The following is a 19707-nucleotide window of genomic DNA, read 5'->3' as shown; positions in this document are numbered from 1 at the left end:
AAAGCTTCCTTTTGCACTCACTGTCATGTTGCCTGGCAAATGTCGCTGGCCAAGGATCCCGTGTTGTGTATCCTTAAGTGGAAGCCTGGCTTGTGCAGCTCCATGTTGTGAAAAAGCCTGAAAGCAGATGCCTTTCAGCAAAAGTGTGAGGCTTTCAAGCCATGTTCATTTATTTTGTTAGTAAACCACATGCTACTTTGAAACCGGCTGCCAGTCGCCAATTGCATCGGTCATTGTAATTTCATAATTAAAGGAGTGATGAATCTTTTTATTATTTTTTTGAGGGGTGGTTTGAAAATGTATATATACATACATTTTTTCCCCCATAAAGCTCAAATTATGATTGATTTAGTTTGAAGACATTTCAAGTGACTCGTCTCACTTTTGAGTGTCTTAATTGTGTGTACCTTTATCTCTTCAACACATCTTAAAACTGATTTGAGATGACGAAAATTTAATAAACACGGCACTCAGTGCAAACTACTTAAAGGCCATATAGCTTTTGTGGAGCCAAACTCGTTTCAAGGCAAAACTTTGCAATGAATGGGCCACATTGACTGTTGTAATGAGCTGCAGGTGCTAAGTGTTTTTCAGTCCAACTTTGCTTTGCTGAGTGCATTTCATGGCAATTGCAAAAGGGAAAAGTAGACATTTTGATGGCACTGTGCCGTGAGGATCCTTCATTTTACTGTACTTCAAATTTGGATCAAGTGTCCCTGCAACACCTGGCGGAGAAACAAAAAGAAAAAAAAAACATTAGCCTTGGGTGTAGATGTAAATTAAATTAGGGAGGCTTAAATGCTCTGCAATTGAAGAGGTTGATTCTATCTATGCCCTTCAAATACTTGATTGGAGAACAATAGCAGGCTGACTTCATAACATTTCTTTTTAAATTGAATTACGTTCAGGCAATTTTTCTAAATAGGCAATGAAGAATAGTTTTCCATATTGGGCGTAATGTTTAAACTCCCCCACCTCCTTCCAACACTTGTCCAATGCCGTTAGATTTTTTTTTTTATTTTTTTGGCACCTTTGAGTTTTAGCCTTCGCATTTCATTAATGTATGGCACTGCAAGCTGCAGAATTCAAACCTTCAATTAGTGGTTGCAACGATGATTTCTCAATTGGCATTTGGAAGCACCTGCAAGAAAGCACTTGGAAACACTTTTAATGTTTATAAATGAGCTCTGAGTGCATGAAGGTGTGTGTGTGTGCATGCCTCCATGTGTTGAGCCTTGCTTTCTTCGGAAGAGGTGTCATCGATTAATCGACAACAAATCGATTATCGAATTAATTGCATCGTATTTTAACAATCGAATAATCCTTTGGGGACATTTTTGAACTAAAGATTCCTGTGCATGTATGTCATTGTCTATCATTAGCTTCCTCCTTCCCCTCCTGTGTCACAGAATTTATTTCCTTCCCTTGTCTTGTCATCCCCTGCTGTGTCTTTTCTGTTAATTAGTCAGAGTGTATTTTTCTCCCCTCTACCCGTACAGTTTGTTTTGTTGCGTGTCAAGCCAAGTGATGTCACATCATGTCAATTTGCTGATATAAATTACAATGGTCTGAGTTGTCTTGTTTATTGTCGTGAGTTACTCCTGTCCACTCTACTTTACGATTCCGTCGCTTTTTCGGCGTATGTGTGTAATGCAAGCACAATGATGGGATTTCTGTAAATACCTCGGGGTGCCCGAGTACAGTGGTTATCAGAAGCTTTTTCATCAGTGATAAAATACTGTTTGTTTGTGGTGGCTCAGAAGCTTATTATTGAACCATATTCCCCCTCCCATTCTAACCGCATTGTTTGTTTGCATATCACATTTGATAGGCTTGTTTTGTCCCCTTTTCCTTGTTATTAATGCCATCGTGCCATACGGGGATTTCAGCCCACTGTTATTTCCTGAACAGCGAGCAGGACTGATAAACGGTAGTGATTTGCCGTTTGACAGAGTGTTTGACAGTTTTCTTATTTCCCTAGCTCAGAGGGCCCCTCATCAGCTAATTTCAACATGGCAGCCTCAGAAGCTGAAGTCTTCAGGGAAATGTCATTTTTAATTAAATCCCAGGTCCTTTTAGATAAGCAGTTGGGTGTTAATTTCACTCAGGGCGTGACGTTGTCAGGAGCCCAGGAGCATGACGTCTGTCTGTCAAGATTAATCATCATGCGTAAACTGTTCGTTTTTTTTCCCCCCCTGTCTTCTTTTCCCAGTAAACAGGCTTTCCTTACTGCCCTGCCAACAAAACCAGGCCATACTTCTAACCTAATGGCATGAATGACAAGTGGAATATCCATCCATCCATTTTCAGAACCACTTATCCTCACTAGAATTCCAGGCGTGCTGGAGCCTATCCCAGCTTTCATTGAATGAGATCTTGAACTTGTTGCCAGGCAATCAACATGTGCCAATTAGGGAATACGATTAATGACAATTCACAATGTACAGTATTTGTTTTCTTTCCTCCCGGGAACTTGAAGGTTCCACTTCATGTAGCGAATGCTCTCAGTAGCATTGACAAATTGGTGATTTTTTTCAGACCCTCTTGATAAAAACAACAATGCTATTGATTTTTTTTTTGGTATTTTGGGGACTTGGCTTTATATTGCAGTCTTGCATAGGCAGAACTGACACATTCAATATGGCGGACGAGCCGACGCGTCATGGCAGAGACCAAAAACTGTAAACTGTACTGGATTGACCAGTCAAATTTAGATAATTTGCTAAAATTGATATCAGAATCGCCGCTGTACTTTTAATAGGATTTTATTAGCATTATTATTTTAATTGTGTATTTAAAATCTTCGTGCGTTTTCGTCAATTTCCGCTTCACTTCGTCATAAGGTGAACTAAACACCGCCTCCATTTTCTCGTGTGTATGTTTTTGCACCGTTGATGTAAGCTGGAAGGTACAACAGGACCGAACGCAGAGACACTATATAATCAGAAATGGACGGGTAATTGTTTTGTTATTTTCCAACCGAATGCATTGATTGTGCAAATGCGTTTTGCATTGGCTTGAGTTTGTAATTTCAGCGTTAACTGGTTTCCATAGCCACGCGCAACCTGCCATACTGGGAACGTGCCTCTCATTATAAGCTTTGTTTTCTATATTTATTTCAATTATGCTTGCACGCCGGAGGGACATTGAATGCAGTCGAATCATTTAGTAACCACGAGCCAGCTTCTATTTGAATGAAAGGAACGTTCTATTGGTCACCCTTTGTGTTTCGCCTGCAACGTTTGCACACCTCGCAGTGGCTGAGTGGCTGCCTACTCACTTTGATGAAACTCTTTTACTTCATTATCTAATATCATTGAAGCGTGCATGCGTGCCTTAATAGCCTGGAACTATGATTCATCTTAAAGTGAGATGTTGTCAAGTGGAAATCTATTAATAAACAAACTTCACTGCACGGAAACAGTCATGAAAAACACGTTTTGGTTTTAGAAGGTGTAAATATGAAGTATACTATATATTGAATATATATAATATATATAAATATATATATAATATATATTTATATATATATAAATTGAAAATATCATCATTATATAGCTGTTATTCTCATTAAAACCTTTTAAGTGACCTAAGTTTCATTTGCATATGAGTTACTCAATTAGTAAGTGCTGCACGATTTGCATTGTGAATAAAATGATCAAGGTCAATAATGATCGCAAAACACGCCCATGTATCCCATCCCTAAACAAAACAAAGCCAAAAACCATAAATATTGGGACAGTGACACAATTGTCACGTGTTTGGCTGTAAACACATCACCACAAAATGTGCTTTACTTGCAGACTTTCAGCTTTAATTTAGATTACAAATCAGGTGAACACAACAGTTGCACAAACTATTATTCTACATGTCACTTAAGTACACCAATGACATTTTTGTATTATATTTTATATTTATGTACTGTTTTATATCTTTGCATTCCACAATATATTGAATAAACAACACTTTGCTCCAAAGTTTTCACATTTTTTTGACCTAATAAGCAATTATTTATCTTTCAGCATCAGCGATGTTGCAGTTGGAGTGAAGGTAAGTTTGCTTTTTAATCTTTAGTATTTTTTTTTTTTTTTATAATATCTACCCCCTGTGACACCTTTTGCGAGATACGCATCTACTTTCATTAGTTTTTATTAAAACAAAATACAAGCAATTCATAAACCTTTGCCAGCCAATGTTTGGCAGCATAAATAAAAAAACAAAAAAAACAGCAGTGGTGCAGAGTTTGTCTCGGGCTTATCACACACAAATCAATCCACACATCACTCACATCAATAACAAAGGGATCATTCTGGCGCCATGATGTGACGTGCAAGTCGGTCACATTCGTCAGAGTGGGCACAGACGGAACAAATAAATCTAGTCATATTTTCTGACGGTTTAGCCGGTTTGGGTTTTGAATCAAACATCATGATGGAGTATAGAAACTCCAGATCATCACTCTATCACCAGAATGGCTTGATGTTCTTTTTATCAAATGCCCTGTTATTTTTTTTTTTTTTGCCTCACACCTTTCAAAAAGAATATTTCTCCAAATGTCTTGCGGATTTTCACAAAGATCCTTGGCAAGTGTGAGATGAGCCTTTGAATTTTTTTTTTTTGTCAGCTGTGGTTTTTGCCTTGGGACCTCGGTCTTGCTTTCCAACTTCATTTCTGCTTTTCTTTCTATCGTTCCTAAATCATCATGATTGCAATCCAATGCATTAAAGTCCTTGAAGATCACTAAGTGTTTCTTTTTAGGCAGCCAACTTCTGTATTTGCTCAGTAAAAAAAAAAAAAAAAAAGATTCTGGTGATGATAGATAGTCCTTGAATCTAATCCACAGATTGAAGGCAAAATACAAAGTGGAAAGGATATTTTTGTGTCCTATGCAAGTCAGACATATTTGTTTTATTCGTGTGCGCTCGGTCACTGCAGCATTTTGTAAGAAAGCACAAAGAATAATCAAAAGAAGTTTTTTGTCAAAGAAGAAAAGTTTATTTTTTTTTATAGAAACATGTAGGCGTTCAAAGCTATGGTGTAGTTTGCAGCCTCCTCCTCTTTTGAGTCTCCTCCACCTACACATGTCTTTAATCAATCTGTGCTAAAAAACATGGCTCTTTTTTTTTTTTGCAGAGAGGATCAGATGAGCTGAGTATGTACAACAGTCCCAACAATGGCATGAGCAGTATGAGTGGTATGTCTTTCCCCTCCGCCATTTTGTTCTGCCACACCAGCGAATGATGCAAGTTAGATAAGACGATTAGATTGACCCACGGAATTTGTATTTTTATTTTTTTTATTAGATGGGAGTTCCAGTGGCAGTGATAGTAAAAAGCTGAGGGTAGAGGAAGCACCACCGTCTCGCGTGCTTCACATCAGGAAGTTGCCCAACGAAGCCTCGGAGACTGAAATCATTGCTCTTGGCTTACCTTTTGGAAAAGTCACCAATATCCTTACCCTTAAGGGAAAGAACCAAGTGAGTGAAAAAAAAAGGCAAAAATCACACATATATAAAATATTTTTTTAAATTTCATACTCTTTCCTTCCAGGCTTTTTTGGAGATGGGGACTGAAGATGCTGCCATCACCATGGTTAACTACTACACTACCGTCAATCCTCACATCCGCAACGTCCCTGTCTTTATTCAATACTCAAATCACAAGGAGCTGAAAACCGATGCCGGCAATCAGGTTTGTGGCGTCCGAATTATACATTTTGGACAAATCCTCTTGTCACTCTACATAGGAAATAAATCGTTTGACCTCTTTTTGCAGCGGACCCAGGCGGTGCTGCAGGCGGTTTCGGCAGTTCAGTCTGGTGCATCCCCTGCCTCAGATGTCCAGGAAATACTTGCCACCGCCTCTAGTCCAGTTCTGCGGATCATCATCGACAATATGTTCTACCCTGTAACACTGGATGTGCTACAACAGGTATTGCTTTTATTTTGAAATGTAGATCTTTTTTTAAATAGCAAGTCTCAGACTTGCAATATCTATTTGTTGTCATTTGAAATATGCGGTTGTTTTTCTCTCTCAGATTTTTTCCAAGTTTGGTACCGTCATGAAGATAATCACATTTACTAAGAACAACCAGTTCCAAGCCCTTCTGCAGTTCAGCGAACCTGTCAACGCCCAGCAGGCTAAGCTGGTAAGAAATGAGACCTTCAGCTTCCTCTTGTCAAAATACAAATATTTTGTGTGGACCACATGGATGCTTTGCTCTGTTAGGCACTTGATGGTCAGAATATCTACAATGCGTGCTGCACACTGCGGATTGACTTCTCCAAGCTTGTCAACTTAAATGTCAAATATAACAATGATAAGAGTCGTGATTACACACGACCAGAGCTGCCAGCTGGTGATGGCCAACCCACCATGGACCCTGCCGTAGCTGCAGCTCTCAGCAAAGACAACTCTCTCCTTGGTAAGATTCCAGGTAGATACAACTTTTCTCTTTCTTCTATATCTATGAGACATCTATTTAGCAGAAATTAAGTTGCTAGTCTTTTTTTTTTTTTACATCATTGAGCTGACTACTTGTATGAAGGACCAAAATTGCAAAAAAGAAAAATTGTAATGAATAAATAGCAAAATAAATACAAAAATATACAAATACAATATATTTAACATTTTATCTTTATTTCTACTTTTATTTGAGCACTTTTGGTCCTCCATAGACTCGATGCCATCCTTGATTATGATTTTTTTTTTCCCAAACTTCCTGTCAGGAGCCCTGAACCCACTCAGTGCAGCAGCGGTGGCTGCTGCTGCTGCAGGAAGGGTGGCGCTAGCTGGACAGACAGGGTCCAGTGGGGTGCTCTTGGTCAGCAATCTGAATGAAGAGGTCAGTAACACACATCGCCTCCTCGAAGAACCATCCACATATTAACACTGCTACCTTTTTACCCATCACCCCACGGTGCAGTTTATCGGTTAATCCTAACTACGAGTGTTGCCATTTCCAGCCTCATTGCTTTCAGCTAATTCAATTCCACATATTACAATTTTTTACCTTGGACTCAGTGTAATTGTTGCAGTTGTTTTCAAACTCCAATGAGAAGGCTTGAGTTTGCCAGAGGCAGCAATACATTCGCCTTTATTTACTACTCACCGAGTGCAGACGACGAGCGTATTAAAGAGATAAGATTTGCAGACATATTAAGAAAACTACAGTGCACTCAATTACCTCCCTCACTAAAAGGCGTTCCGTCTTTGTTCCGTTGTATTAAATAAATAAAAAATAAAAAAAGGCCCGATCTCATGGCCATCAGCTTGTCATCTCTGCCTATGTGTCATTCGAAAGTCTCGAACAGTATCATGCTGAAGTTATGATACTGCGCTTGAGTGTTATTTGAGCCTCACGGGCTAAATTTAATGCCACCGTCTTGCTCACATGGTCTTCACATCAACTCTCGCATGTGGCAAATCTCACCGAATTTTCAATTGCATGCTCACAAAGCAGATGTTGGCCCTTCTTACTGTTTTTTGCACTAATGTTCTCCCTCACTGTGCAATTGTATCTTTACAGATTGCTGCATGTTGTTTTTATCCCATGGTCATGGCTCTCTTGATTATTTTTGGATTTTACATGAATGTATTTTTTACCCTTTTGCTTTTCCCAGGGTGAAATACATTTATAAATGGAAATGATTCCAATTATTGCTAAAAACATCGATCCAAGCCATGATGGCTGACCTGCATTCCAGTGTACTGACCTCTATATTTTTTGTCCCTCCCCTCACTTTTTTTATTTCCCCCCCCCAATTTGCATCCACCACCTTCCCTTTCCCCAACTGTTCCCCCGCCATTTTTCCCTTCTCCATGTAACCCCTCTTCCTTGCTTCACGTGTTGATCGGGGGGCCGTGTAACCCTTGACATCAACCCCCCCCCTCCCTCCCTGCACCATCTCCTCACCCTTCAAAACCCTCTTCACGACTTTTCTCTCCTCCTCCATGACCACCATCTCCATCACTCTCCGGGGGGAGAACAAAAAACACCATTCCTTCTACCTACCTTCGTTCTGGATCGATCTGTCCATCTCTACCTCCGCTCCGCTCCGACTCTTCTACCTCTCTACCTGTCTCACGCTGCTTGTTGCTCTTCTCTCCCTCTAAAGATGGTTACGCCCCAAAGTCTGTTTACCCTCTTCGGTATGTTATCGTTGGCTCTTGCTCTCCTCTCTTTTCTGCTATCTGTTTTTTTTTTCTTCCTATTTTCATCCTCTTTATATTTCTCATTACAATTGTTAGTCATTTTTAATATCAATATGAAGTGATTTTTTTAGTATGTATTTGCGTCAGGTAGCTTGTTAATTACCCTCAAAACAATTTTCCAGTTAATTGGTTTGGGTTAATGTTTATAATCACAATTTCACAATAGCAAACAATAATGCATGGTTAAGCAATATTTTTTTTTTTTGCATGTTTTTATTCCTTGCCATATGACCAACAGTAACCTAATAACCTATGTATTTAAAAGGCTGTTGTTTTCTCTTTTTAAATATTCTTACCGCACACCTCTCTCTGAAATCTTCCATCTGTGTGCTCCTCTCTTCTCTCTCCTTTGATTCTCGTCTAAGATATCCTTGTCTCTCCTGCTGGTTTTATTTTGCTTTTCTAATTACCTTCTTTGTGTCCACCTCCACTTGTCCTGGCTCTCGTGTAGGAGTCTACGGTGATGTCCAGAGGGTGAAAATTCTTTACAATAAGAAAGACAGCGCTCTCATTCAGATGTCCGATGCCAACCAGGCTCAGTTAGGTGAGTAGTTGTAAAAATGAAAATGCCATTTTTAAAAAATGTCTAAGGTTGTACTCAAAATGAATAACCCTCAAAAGGTACGGTATAAAATTGGGAGGAGGGGACTCAAGTCAATCCACCCAATTAAAAATTTTCGTAGATGCCATGTGTCATTCTTGTCCAGGAAACTTGTCTATCAATTGATTATGTGATAGACGATTTTAATATTTGAATATTCAAACTCTGTGTGTTGTGGTAAAGGCATTTACACCTGCCTGGTTGCATCACCAGTTGGGGAAAAAAAAATACATTTATGAAAACCAAATACAATTACTGAATTTTCCAATAAGTGGATTTTTTTCATTTATTTATTTTGAGCTACGGTGGATAGACGGATCGATAAGGAGGGTCCTTCGTGGATCTCAAGGGGAAATCCTAGTTTGATTTGAATTGTTTTCCTCTACCCGTCTAAAGCCATGAGCCACTTGAATGGCCAAAAGATGTATGGGAAAATTATCAGGGCCACGCTATCCAAACACCAAACGGTGGCACTGCCTCGCGACGGCCTGGACGACCAGGGCCTGACCAAGGATTATGCGAACTCTTCCCTTCATCGCTTCAAGAAACCTGGATCCAAGAACTTTCAAAACATTTTCCCACCATCTGCCACTCTCCATCTCTCCAACATCCCGTAAGTGTCATTGTGAACATTTCTGTTTCTCATGTTCCTGGTTACACCTAGAATTGTTTTTAGATGATCATAGAGCCCATAACAACAAAATTGTAATTTGTTTAGATGTGTCGTTTATTTAAAATTTGGACAAATATGGACCTGGTGTCATGTCTTATCTTCATTTTCAGGCAAGATGTCACAGAGGATGACCTCCGACTGCTCTTCTCAAACGCCGGAGGCACCGTGAAAGCATTTAAGTTCTTCCAGTACGTACTCATTTCCAACACCTTCGAGAAGCGACGGGGTAAGGACGCTTCTGTTTACACTCGTTTCATATTTTCCAGGGATCGCAAAATGGCATTGATCCAGATGTCGACAGTAGAAGAATCTGTCCAAGCTTTGATTGACCTCCACAACTACAACATGGGATGTAATCAACACCTAAGAGTTTCCTTCTCAAAGTCCACCATTTAACACTTTGACCCCAAATAAAAAAAAAAAAATCATTCACTCAATTGTCAGAAGCTATTTTTGGTTGAGGGAAACGTCATGTTCATCCAAAATTAGGAATGTTGGAGCTATTTCCAAATCCTCTGGAAAATATTGACATTGATTGTTATTCCGTATGATACTTTGATGTAGAGCAGCATTTATTTCTTAATGTAGACAAAAATATACACGTGCCTTATTTGATATCAGCTATCCAGAGCATACACATTTATTAATTCCCCCCCCCCATATACTTTTTATACTCATGGATTACTCTAAACTGTATCGAGTTTTAGACATGACAACCCTTTCGAGCATTGCCACCGCTCAGGTTGTTTGGATTTTTCACTTTGGATTGTGGAGTTTGGATTTCTGATATTTACTTTAACGGCAGTCCTCAGCCGACAAAGTACTGTGTCGTTCTTCTTCCATTTTTTCCTTATTTTTGACTTTAATAGCATTCCTACTCTTCCCCCTGCTTCTGTATTTTCAGTAATGACTTTTGGTGACAGTGTGGCTTGCATATTTTATGGCTGGTTTTCAAACATTTGCTGTTTTTTCCATAACAGTATGATATTGTCAATATTTTGTTTGAAGCAATGTATGGTTACAAAACAGGTTACTTGAGACTTTTACTCAGTTGGACCAAAGTTTCCGTGCCTTAAGTATTCCTGTGATTTAAAAAAAAAAAAAAAGTTGGCATTTGCAGAAAACTGTTCTCGGTTTCAAGCGTTCCTAAATTTCTCCTGATTATTCCCAAAATGACAATAACTAAAACTTATTTGAAATGAATATAAAAATGACGGAAAAATGATTATGCATACTTTCGGATTGTCTCAATTTGTAAGGGCCTTTCTTAATTGAAATGTGTTTTCCGATTGGAAAGTTGTTTTCCAAGAATTTGAGTGCCGATTTGAGTCATCTTTTCTGCATTTCTTCTGTAGCATGCGAAATAAAACTTTTCTCAAATAGTTCTTCTTTCATCTCTGTCTCTCTTGTTCTCTGTCCTTCTCTTTTCACTTAAAAGTAATCAGTAGAAATGAAGCCAACTTCCATTTTGGAAGAACTGCAGTTGATAGTTATAGAAGTCAAAGCTTTTTTTATTTATTTTTTTAACAGGGCTGGCAGTGAAGGTTAGATGAGGAAGTTTCTGATACCATTAATTTCTTGGAGTATTTTTGTAACCTGTAAATTGACAGTCTAGTTAGCTGATGGACCTTGCGTATTAAAAAAAATAAAAAATAAAAATTGCAACCTCTGCCAGTAGTCATTAAGGAAGTGCTGGCTGTACACTGACGTCCTCCCACTCTCCAAAAATGACTTCAAATTGGCCATAGTGGCTAATGGTCGTCCATCCCCTTGTATGTTAGTGCCCTGTGATTGACTGTCAATGAATCCATCTTTTATCCATCCTCCCACCCGAGGTCAACTCGGGATAGACACCTGCTTTCCAATGACCCTGAACACGATAAATGCTATTAAAAATGAATTCATGAATACATTGAAAATATAATTACAATGTCATAGTTCATTTTGATATGAATGGACCTTGTGTTTAAAAGCTGTAGAATTTAATTTGGCTATATCCTTGCTCTGTTTTGTGTTCCGAAATGCATTTAAAATGAAAAACATGCTTTACAGGTGCGGTTTAAAAAAACCCCGCTGCCATTTAAAATGCAGGGATGCCCGAAGGTGTTTCATGTCAGAAGCCACAATGATGACAGCTCAGTTCAATTATGAAGCAGGCGTGTTCTTAACATCATGCTATGCACAATTACAACATAATTAACTGCGTGTTTTGCATGTTGCATGTGTGTGGTTACCATAGCAACAAACCTCCCTCTTTGGTCAGTTTTCTGCCCACAACAACCTGTAAGAGATGGAAACATCCTCATTTGATGCCTTATTTAATTTCTTATTGACAAATGCCAAGATGCCTAATGAGCCAGTTTTCCATTTTAATGCATGAAATCACATCACTAGTCCTCGACTGCGCCGTATAACAGCCCCGGGCTTTAAATCTGCGTAACCGAATCAACGTGGCTCCACCATAATTCTAACCGTGCGTGGATTTACCCAAAATAGCTTTACAGTGGATATAAAAAGTCTACACACCCCATGACCTTCTCTGTGAAATCGAGAAAAGCGCTCCTAAACAGACAGACTAGAAACAACATCTCAAAGCTTCATATAATTTTTTTACCCGTCATGGCCACCAGGGAGTCAAGTAGTGTCAAGTTATTGCTTCCTCATTGGGTCAGCGGAATTGACCATCCCTTGCTTTTCTCTCCTGAGGCGACGCACCACGATTTCTTATAAAACGTAGTTCTCACCTCGCTCATCCTAAAACCACTTTTTGCCTTACGATACCACATTCCCTTGACCTGCTGGTATCCATCATCTCTCTCTCCAGAGTCCCTCACCGCTGGTGTTCACCAATGGGTTTACTACCGCCAAAGAAATCGACCACCTTACTGGTCAGCCACTCCACCACGATTCAGTGACAGCTCAAATAGTAAGCAAGAGATTAGAGTTTAAATTAGGGATACGAGCACAATGATGGAAAACCGGATCATAGTATTGATTAGTTGTGGCCTTCCATTCTATTTAAACTCTCACTTTGAATTAATAGCACTAGTTATGAACTGAAACAGTTTAGAATCGGAGAGAAATTATCATAAGGATATTTTTGGGCCATCATTTTTTTACGAAGTACATACAGCCCGATATGGAATACACAGTTGGACGCACAACACTGCACCAGAGTAACTATCATCGAATTTCTTCTTCTACATTACTGGCTCCAACACAGCAAACCACAAGGGTGTGAAATTACAGCTTTTATAAGAAATGAAGTTGCATCCTCCGGGTTCAAAGGGTAGCAACGCTGTTACGAAATTAATTTTTCAAAGGAAATTCGTCGTAGATAGGAAAACACTTGGTGTTATTATTGCGGTTGGTTGCTCAAATGCCCTTTTTCAAAGTGACCTCTTGCATTTATCAAATGTTAACATGATTCAATGCAGTCACACATTGTGTGTAATTTCACTTTCAATTGACCGTATTGATCGCTCCGTCTTGGGTCATTTAAGATCTCTGATAAATGTTGATGAATGGATCGGGTAGGAGCTCGGCTTTGGAATCGGTTGAGGTAGCGCTGCAGACCAAATAAATTGCAAACAAATGTTTTTGTTACGATCCTAATCTTCATCCTGATTACTGTCGAGAAGCCGTTGAACAAGATTCAGAATATTTTGCTTTGCTATCACCATCTTGGGTGATTTTAGCTTTGTCAACTAGCTAAAAAAAATATCCAAAAATGTCTCTTTTATCCACGCCAATATGCTTTTTAATATAATCATCCCCCTTTCCATTCCCCTTGCTGTGTCTGCATTTAAGTGCAAACCGAAGCATGCCTTTTTATTTCCGAAGACAGTTATAATATATTTGGCTGTATAGTGATCTGTCTTACTTAGGGCGTGTTAACTCAAATTACATAAAATATGATCGCTTACAGCATGATGGTTGTTCTTCTCGCATTGATATAAATAAAGGGCAATATGCACTCAAATAGCATCCATTTTAAAGCACATCATAGGGCATGTTTGACTTTCCGGACCATTAATTTTAATCAGTATAACCCAGGGACCTTAGAAAGTACGCATTAAAAATTGAATTTGTCCCAGCCAGCAATGTTTTATTCTATTGGCGGAAAAGTGCAACTGGTTGTGTGTTTTCGTTCTCTGACCATTTTTCTCTTTCTGTTGAATGAACCATCTTTACCTGCATAGAACGGAAAAGCTTTATGCTGCCAAATGACTGACTGGGAGATGTTAGCAGTTGATCCTCTAAGTTCTTTAAATTGCATGGAGCGTGGATCTTGAGCACACCACGCAGATTCTCAATTATATAGAGATCTGGGCAATTTGGAGGCCCAAATTGAACTTGTGTTTATGAAACCACAAAATCTCTGGAAACTGGGAAAATGGGTTATTTTTATTTTCTTCAAGTATGGCAAATTCAAAAAAGCTGTTTACCCAAAACTCATTTTTCTCAAATCTGACCTCCATGTACAGTTTGTCCTGACATACAGTTTATAGAAATATTTCCAAAAAGCATCAGGGTTAGTATTTGAAATGATTCTTCTCCAAATACATTTATGGATTGGGCTGGATGTCAAATTAATTTCCGCTCCTTACGCAAGCATCCAATCACGAAAGGGCTCGCAATTCCGAAGCGAGATCTTTGAGTAGCCACCTCAGTCATTCTCTTCAAGAGCTCTGATCTAATATTTACGTCATAATTGCACCAATATGATGTTCTCGCTATAAATGATACTATAGTGAAAACATCTGATAATACAAAATTAACAATAATTAAATAATATTAAAAAACAAGTATGTCTGTGTGTTTTGACCTCGGTTGCCTCACAGCCTGCTTCTCCCGTCTCCTGCTTAAAATCGTTTTTTTCTTTTTCATGCCTTTTACTAATAGAACCCGATGGGCAAAAAATATTATGGTTATTTCCCCAACAATCTGCTGCAATTGAAATCCCATCGCGACAGAATGTTTCTATTGCCTGAATTTTTACTTTATGACATCATAATTTAAGATTCATTTATCTAAAGAATCACCCCTGGAAACAAAAATGGCCTGGTGATATTTTCATTTTCCTCCATTTTTTTTTTTTTTTATTCCATCTTCTAAAGCCCACACTTGATACAACTTTACAATCTTTATTTTATTTGCAATTTTTGGCCCCAAGGTGAAGAGAGAGATTTGGCAAAGGCTGTAAAAATCCACAGTCGCCTGTTTTTATGTGTCTTACTTCACTGAGGAGTTGGGAAATTTATCGTCGCTGTACGTCACTTTGCTTTTTATGACCGGCATTGATCACTGAGGTGTACAACCATTATCTTGCCGGGTACATTATTTTCTCCGTGTTTTTCACCTCCCCCACTCCCTCAACACATGATAGTGACACATCCGAACACAAGATGATCCGCCTTTAGAATTTCCGATAAGGACGAGCAGCTGTCTGGGGTCGTCATACTTCAACACTTTAACAAATAGACCATTTCTTACATTTTTTTTTTTTTTTTTATAAACCTGTTGACACACTCTTACTCACATTTCTCATTGCAAGAATATGATTGCTTTTCCCTGTAGGAAATAAAAAAATAAATAAAAGTAGGATGCTTCTACTTTACAAATCAGTGCGGCTCACTTCAAATCAGTCTTTATTGTCATTTCATTCGGAACATTAGAAACAAAACTAAAGTCAAAGGTTGCTTTTTATATAACACAAGGTGCTCTGCAAGTCAAGTCGAGACCTCGGAGAAGCGTGCGTACGTACATAATCTCTTAATTAAAACCAAGGCAATGAAATTGGGAACATTTTGTGATATCCACACTGGCACGCCCCCTTTACACAAACACCATGACATTTATAGAGATATTAAAACCAAATCTTCCAGATTGCCGTATAAAAAGGTAATTTACAATATTAAACTGACTTGTATCTATATGCAAATGACTCCCCTTCCTGCAACCTGCTTGAATAATTTATGTAAGAGCTTTATTTGGGAAAATGAGGTGTCTAAAATAATGCTATAAAAGAGACTATTAAGATCCTCACCAGTATTCGTTCCTCTCCCATTTCATTTCTTTTCCTCTCCCCGGATTTTATTTCATTCAATTACACCAATAGCTTAGCCTTCAGGTAGAGAACTGAGAAGAACCAACATTCATGTTATTGCCTTCTTTTGTGAACACCCCCCCATGGGTGTTTCTCATATTTGTTCTTCCCTTTTGCTATCAATTATAGTGAGGCAGGCGTCCTCCCGGCTCTGTCAATAGGCACCAATGTCATTTTTTCCCCCCACCTTTACCTTTGCCCCCGTTTCTTATGTCTTGCTTGCTACTTATCGGATGTCTTGTGTGGAATATCTCATCACAGCCCATCCTTGAACCCTGCTGGGTTTTTGATCACTCTAGCATGTTTGCAAAGACTGCATTGGTAGATGAGATCCCAAAGTTGTTGTTATTGAGCAAGAGCATGTAAAAGTCATCACATATCAATTTGAAAGGATGATATAGTGCTTTGCTACAAAAGTGGCCGAACTGTGTGTGAGTTTACGGTGGCCAGTGTTTCCATAGTGTCTTCCATAGCCTGGTGTCTTTTTGCTACCATATTTTCCGGACTATAAGGTGCACCTAAAAACCAAAAATGTTCTCACAGTGCGCCCTATAGTCTGGTGCGCCTTATATATGGACCAAATTCCTAAATTTAAACTGGCCTGAAGCATCGTGTCATGAAATCAATCATAAGTGGCCCGCTGAAGACTATGAATCATGAATCAAAAAGACTATGGATCATTATTTTGTGATTATAAAGTAATTTGTTGTGTCTGAAGTTGAAATAAAAAAGATAAATTGGAGAATGATTTGGTTTGGATTAAAAATCTGACATGATGCATTAATGGTGTGCCTTATAGTCCGGTGTGCCATATAAGGACAAAGTTTTAAAATGGGCCCTTCATGGAAGGTGCGCCTTATAGTCCGGTGCGCCTTATAGTCCGGAAAATACGGTAGTTTATTGGAAACTACTGGCCTTACTTAATATCAGATGAGGGAGACAGGATAAGATAATTACATTTCTTACTTAAATAAGACTTTTTAAGATTCATTCAGACATTTCACCCAAAAGCCCCAAATCCATTATTTCTTGTGAATTACACGCACGCTCTGGTTGACAAGACCCAGGCAGTGGAAATACTGTACTTCTTGAGTTATTGAGTGCTTGGATGCTTACCTTGCCCTGGGCAGGCCCTGACAGAATGCTTCTGGCTTTCCTAGCTTTTTATTTATGTTACTTGTGAAGTCACCCCCTGGCTCTGTGGTACACTATAGCTTGACTTGAATGCAGATGGGATGGGTTCAGGTTAGTGACAGTGTGAATTCTAATCTCTCTACATCCTGTTTATGCCCTGCAATTGAGTATCGTGTGCCTTAACCCAGATGGAAAAGCTCAGCCTTGACCCTGAACAGGGATATGAATGGATCTTGCATGTTGATGCCCTTATTTTCCAAGCAAGCCTTTCTAAGAACTCTCGGTATCATTAAAAATCTCAACCAAATATCTTGTTACTCATACTATTAACAGCCAGAAATGCATTTCATTTATTTGCATGTTGGGGACCTCAGGAACATGAAGCAAAGGTTTCAAACACCATTATTGCCCCGAGACGGGCTATGATCATGAGTGAGTCACATGCCGAATAATGAGGCAGCATCAGACTCTTGGAGGTTAGCAGAGGTGCCATCTTGACGCCAGTGGCTAATTGACGATTATGTAGAGTACACGGTCTGGGCAAAATGTTTCATTTTAATGGGGTGATTATTGGCAGGAAGGATCTGCGGCGGAGAGGCCCGACAGTGGCCTCAGAGGGACAGTAGACTGCAGGGGTTTAGATCAGTGAGTGAGGTGAGTTCACCAAGGTAATCTAATCTCCTGCTTCTCCTGCAAGGAGCTATCAGGAAAATAAAACAAGATTAATTTCCTGTTTCTTCGAGTCAGGATATGTACCTTGATGTAGAGGGGTGCCACTGAGGGCAAAGAGAAAAAAAAAAAAACATCTGGTGTACAGACATTGCTGATATTATCACATTTTAATATTTTCCTCCATCAACCTACACTGCTGGTTATATTTAAGCAGACAACAAAGAGATTTGCATAGCAGCAGCAGGTCTGTAAAATCTTTGTTGTCTACTCACACTTGACAACAGTAGTCATATTGTATTAATCATCGTTAGGGTCCAAAAATATAATATACATGTACCGTATTCTCCGCACTATAAGGCGCACCTAAAAACCTCCAATTTTCTCAAAAGCCGCCTTATAATCAGGTGCGCCTTATATATGGACCGATATTGAGCCACTACAGCAGGAGTGTCCAAAATCCGACCTGCAGGCCAAATGTATATATCATATTTGGACAAAGTTTTAAAATGGTCCATTCATTGAAGGTGCGCCTTATAATCCGGTGCGCCTTATAGTGCGGAAAATACGGTAGTTGTTATATTTCAAATACATTGTGGTGGCATCAAGTAAGAAAACTTGTCACTATCTAAATCAGCCATTTTCTCTGACATTCATTTTATCTTCCATAGTTTTGTGCTGTTCCATCTTCCAGCCTTGAAACAAACAATAGGTTGTTAGAGCTTAGGGCAATGTACACATACTTTTTTTTTTTTTCTTCACACTAAACGTCAAAAAATATTTCAATAATGTATGAGCAGTGCTCAAGTGTAACAGCAAGCTACTCGCACCTGGTTGCAAACAAAAGAGAAATAATCCACCTTGCATCAGCAAGCCTAATTGCACCTCAGTTTTTAAATGACTCTTAATCAACGCTGGTTTGAAAATGGGAATTTGTTTCAATAAATGGACTATAGTGCGGAAAATATGAAATGTTAAAAATGCTACAGGACTGTTTACTGAGGTATACCTTTAATATATGCCAATGCCGCAGAGAAAACTACTGCCGGAGGCTGTGCGTGATATTCTTTCTTCACTAAAGGGGGGAGGGGGATCAGACCGTAATCCAAAGAAGCCCACCGGTTTCTGACAGACCTCCCATCGAACATGAATGGCCAATTACGCTAATAAACACGTCAATGTATGTCAGTGGTGAATTATTTGGATTAATATGCATCATTTCTAGAAATGTGCATAAATTCTGGAAATGATTATTTTCTAATCTCACTTGTGCCCGCAAGGTATGATTCCAGGTTGCGAACCAAAATACACAAAATGAACTGCTTCATTAGCATGCGAAGGCTGCATAAAGCATAAATGAGCTTAAATGTATGACAATACCGATTTAATGGACTAAAGTTTTTTTTTTCTTCAGTTAAGTAGCACTTGATATCAGTAATCTTTATGAAAAGCCATTTGAGTATTTATTTGAATTTAAGCACTAGTACACTTTTTATGGGAATATGTCTTACAAGTTTTTCTTCCGCTACTAGTGGCATGCTTGGCCAAATAGTAGCTAGCTGCATTAGTAACTAGTAGGTAATAGTAAAAATATTCATGTCTGATTTTTTTATTTTATTTTTTTGCAACTGGATATTTTAGAGATCTTTAGTAGATGATTTTTTTAAATGAATAATTGTAATAAGTGAAGGTCTGCGTGAAAGCACGGATAAGAATGAGGCGTTGCTGTCAGGCAATTAAGGTGACGAAGATGCCATGTGAATGCAGACCGTTTATATTTGATGAGACTCTAATTGCACTCCGATAATAAACTCACACATGGGGAAACACTTGGTCAGTCGGTAAATAAAACCAACCTGCCAAAACATTTCATTTTGACCTGGATAAACACAACGCGCATAGAAAACATATCCCCAGATGAGAATCTCAAATCGATCTTTGTTTGAAATATAAAATCCTCTATCAACCGTATATTAAATATACAAATATTATCAATAGCAACAATGATCTAATTACTCCTCTAATATTTAATATCTTGTTCCTCATCCGAGCCGTCAACCAAAAATCCTTCTGTTACCATGCTCGTACGGCGTTGGCTTAACAAGGTCTCCTCGGAAATAATTTCCAATACAAAATGTTCGCCTAATTGCCACTAGTTAATAAGTTTATTTTAGGCACATGCTTGGGTGCTTCTGTTATAGCTCCGAGTGGTCTAATATTCTCCATGGGATTGTGTGAGGAATTAAAACGAAGACTACAGTGTACTAATTAAGCAGCAAAGGGAATATTAGAGCCAGAGATTATTCAA

At 38.8% G+C, this 19707-nt stretch overlaps 1 protein-coding gene across 6 annotated transcripts in view; it reads left to right on the top strand.

Moving 5' to 3' along the window:
• The window catches only part of LOC125985688 (polypyrimidine tract-binding protein 2), a 112081-nt gene that overhangs the window by 41046 nt on the left and 51328 nt on the right, over positions 1-19707 (top strand). Inside the window, exons 1-14 of one of the 6 annotated variants that reach the window (XM_049748677.1) lie at positions 2839-2956; positions 4023-4050; positions 5134-5194; positions 5304-5476; positions 5550-5690; positions 5775-5930; positions 6037-6147; positions 6228-6423; positions 6728-6843; positions 8117-8150; positions 8665-8757; positions 9211-9427; positions 9598-9675; positions 9754-10869. In XM_049748677.1, coding sequence (XP_049604634.1) covers positions 2949-2956; positions 4023-4050; positions 5134-5194; positions 5304-5476; positions 5550-5690; positions 5775-5930; positions 6037-6147; positions 6228-6423; positions 6728-6843; positions 8117-8150; positions 8665-8757; positions 9211-9427; positions 9598-9675; positions 9754-9883 — 1542 coding nt within the window. In that variant the 5' untranslated portion in view covers positions 2839-2948 and the 3' untranslated portion in view covers positions 9884-10869. Of the gene's footprint in view, positions 1-2838; positions 2957-4022; positions 4051-5133; positions 5195-5303; positions 5477-5549; positions 5691-5774; positions 5931-6036; positions 6148-6227; positions 6436-6727; positions 6844-8116; positions 8151-8664; positions 8758-9210; positions 9428-9597; positions 9714-9753; positions 10870-19707 lie in introns of those variants that run through there. The other 5 variants (XM_049748676.1, XM_049748675.1, XM_049748674.1 and 2 more) reach the window with 5 other exon arrangements.

Source organism: Syngnathus scovelli, chromosome 18 (assembly GCF_024217435.2).
Source record: "Syngnathus scovelli strain Florida chromosome 18, RoL_Ssco_1.2, whole genome shotgun sequence".
Classification (NCBI taxonomy): Eukaryota; Metazoa; Chordata; class Actinopteri; order Syngnathiformes; family Syngnathidae; genus Syngnathus; species Syngnathus scovelli.
The sequence above is the reverse complement of the archived record's forward strand: the minus strand, read 5'-3'. Positions and strand labels throughout refer to the sequence as shown.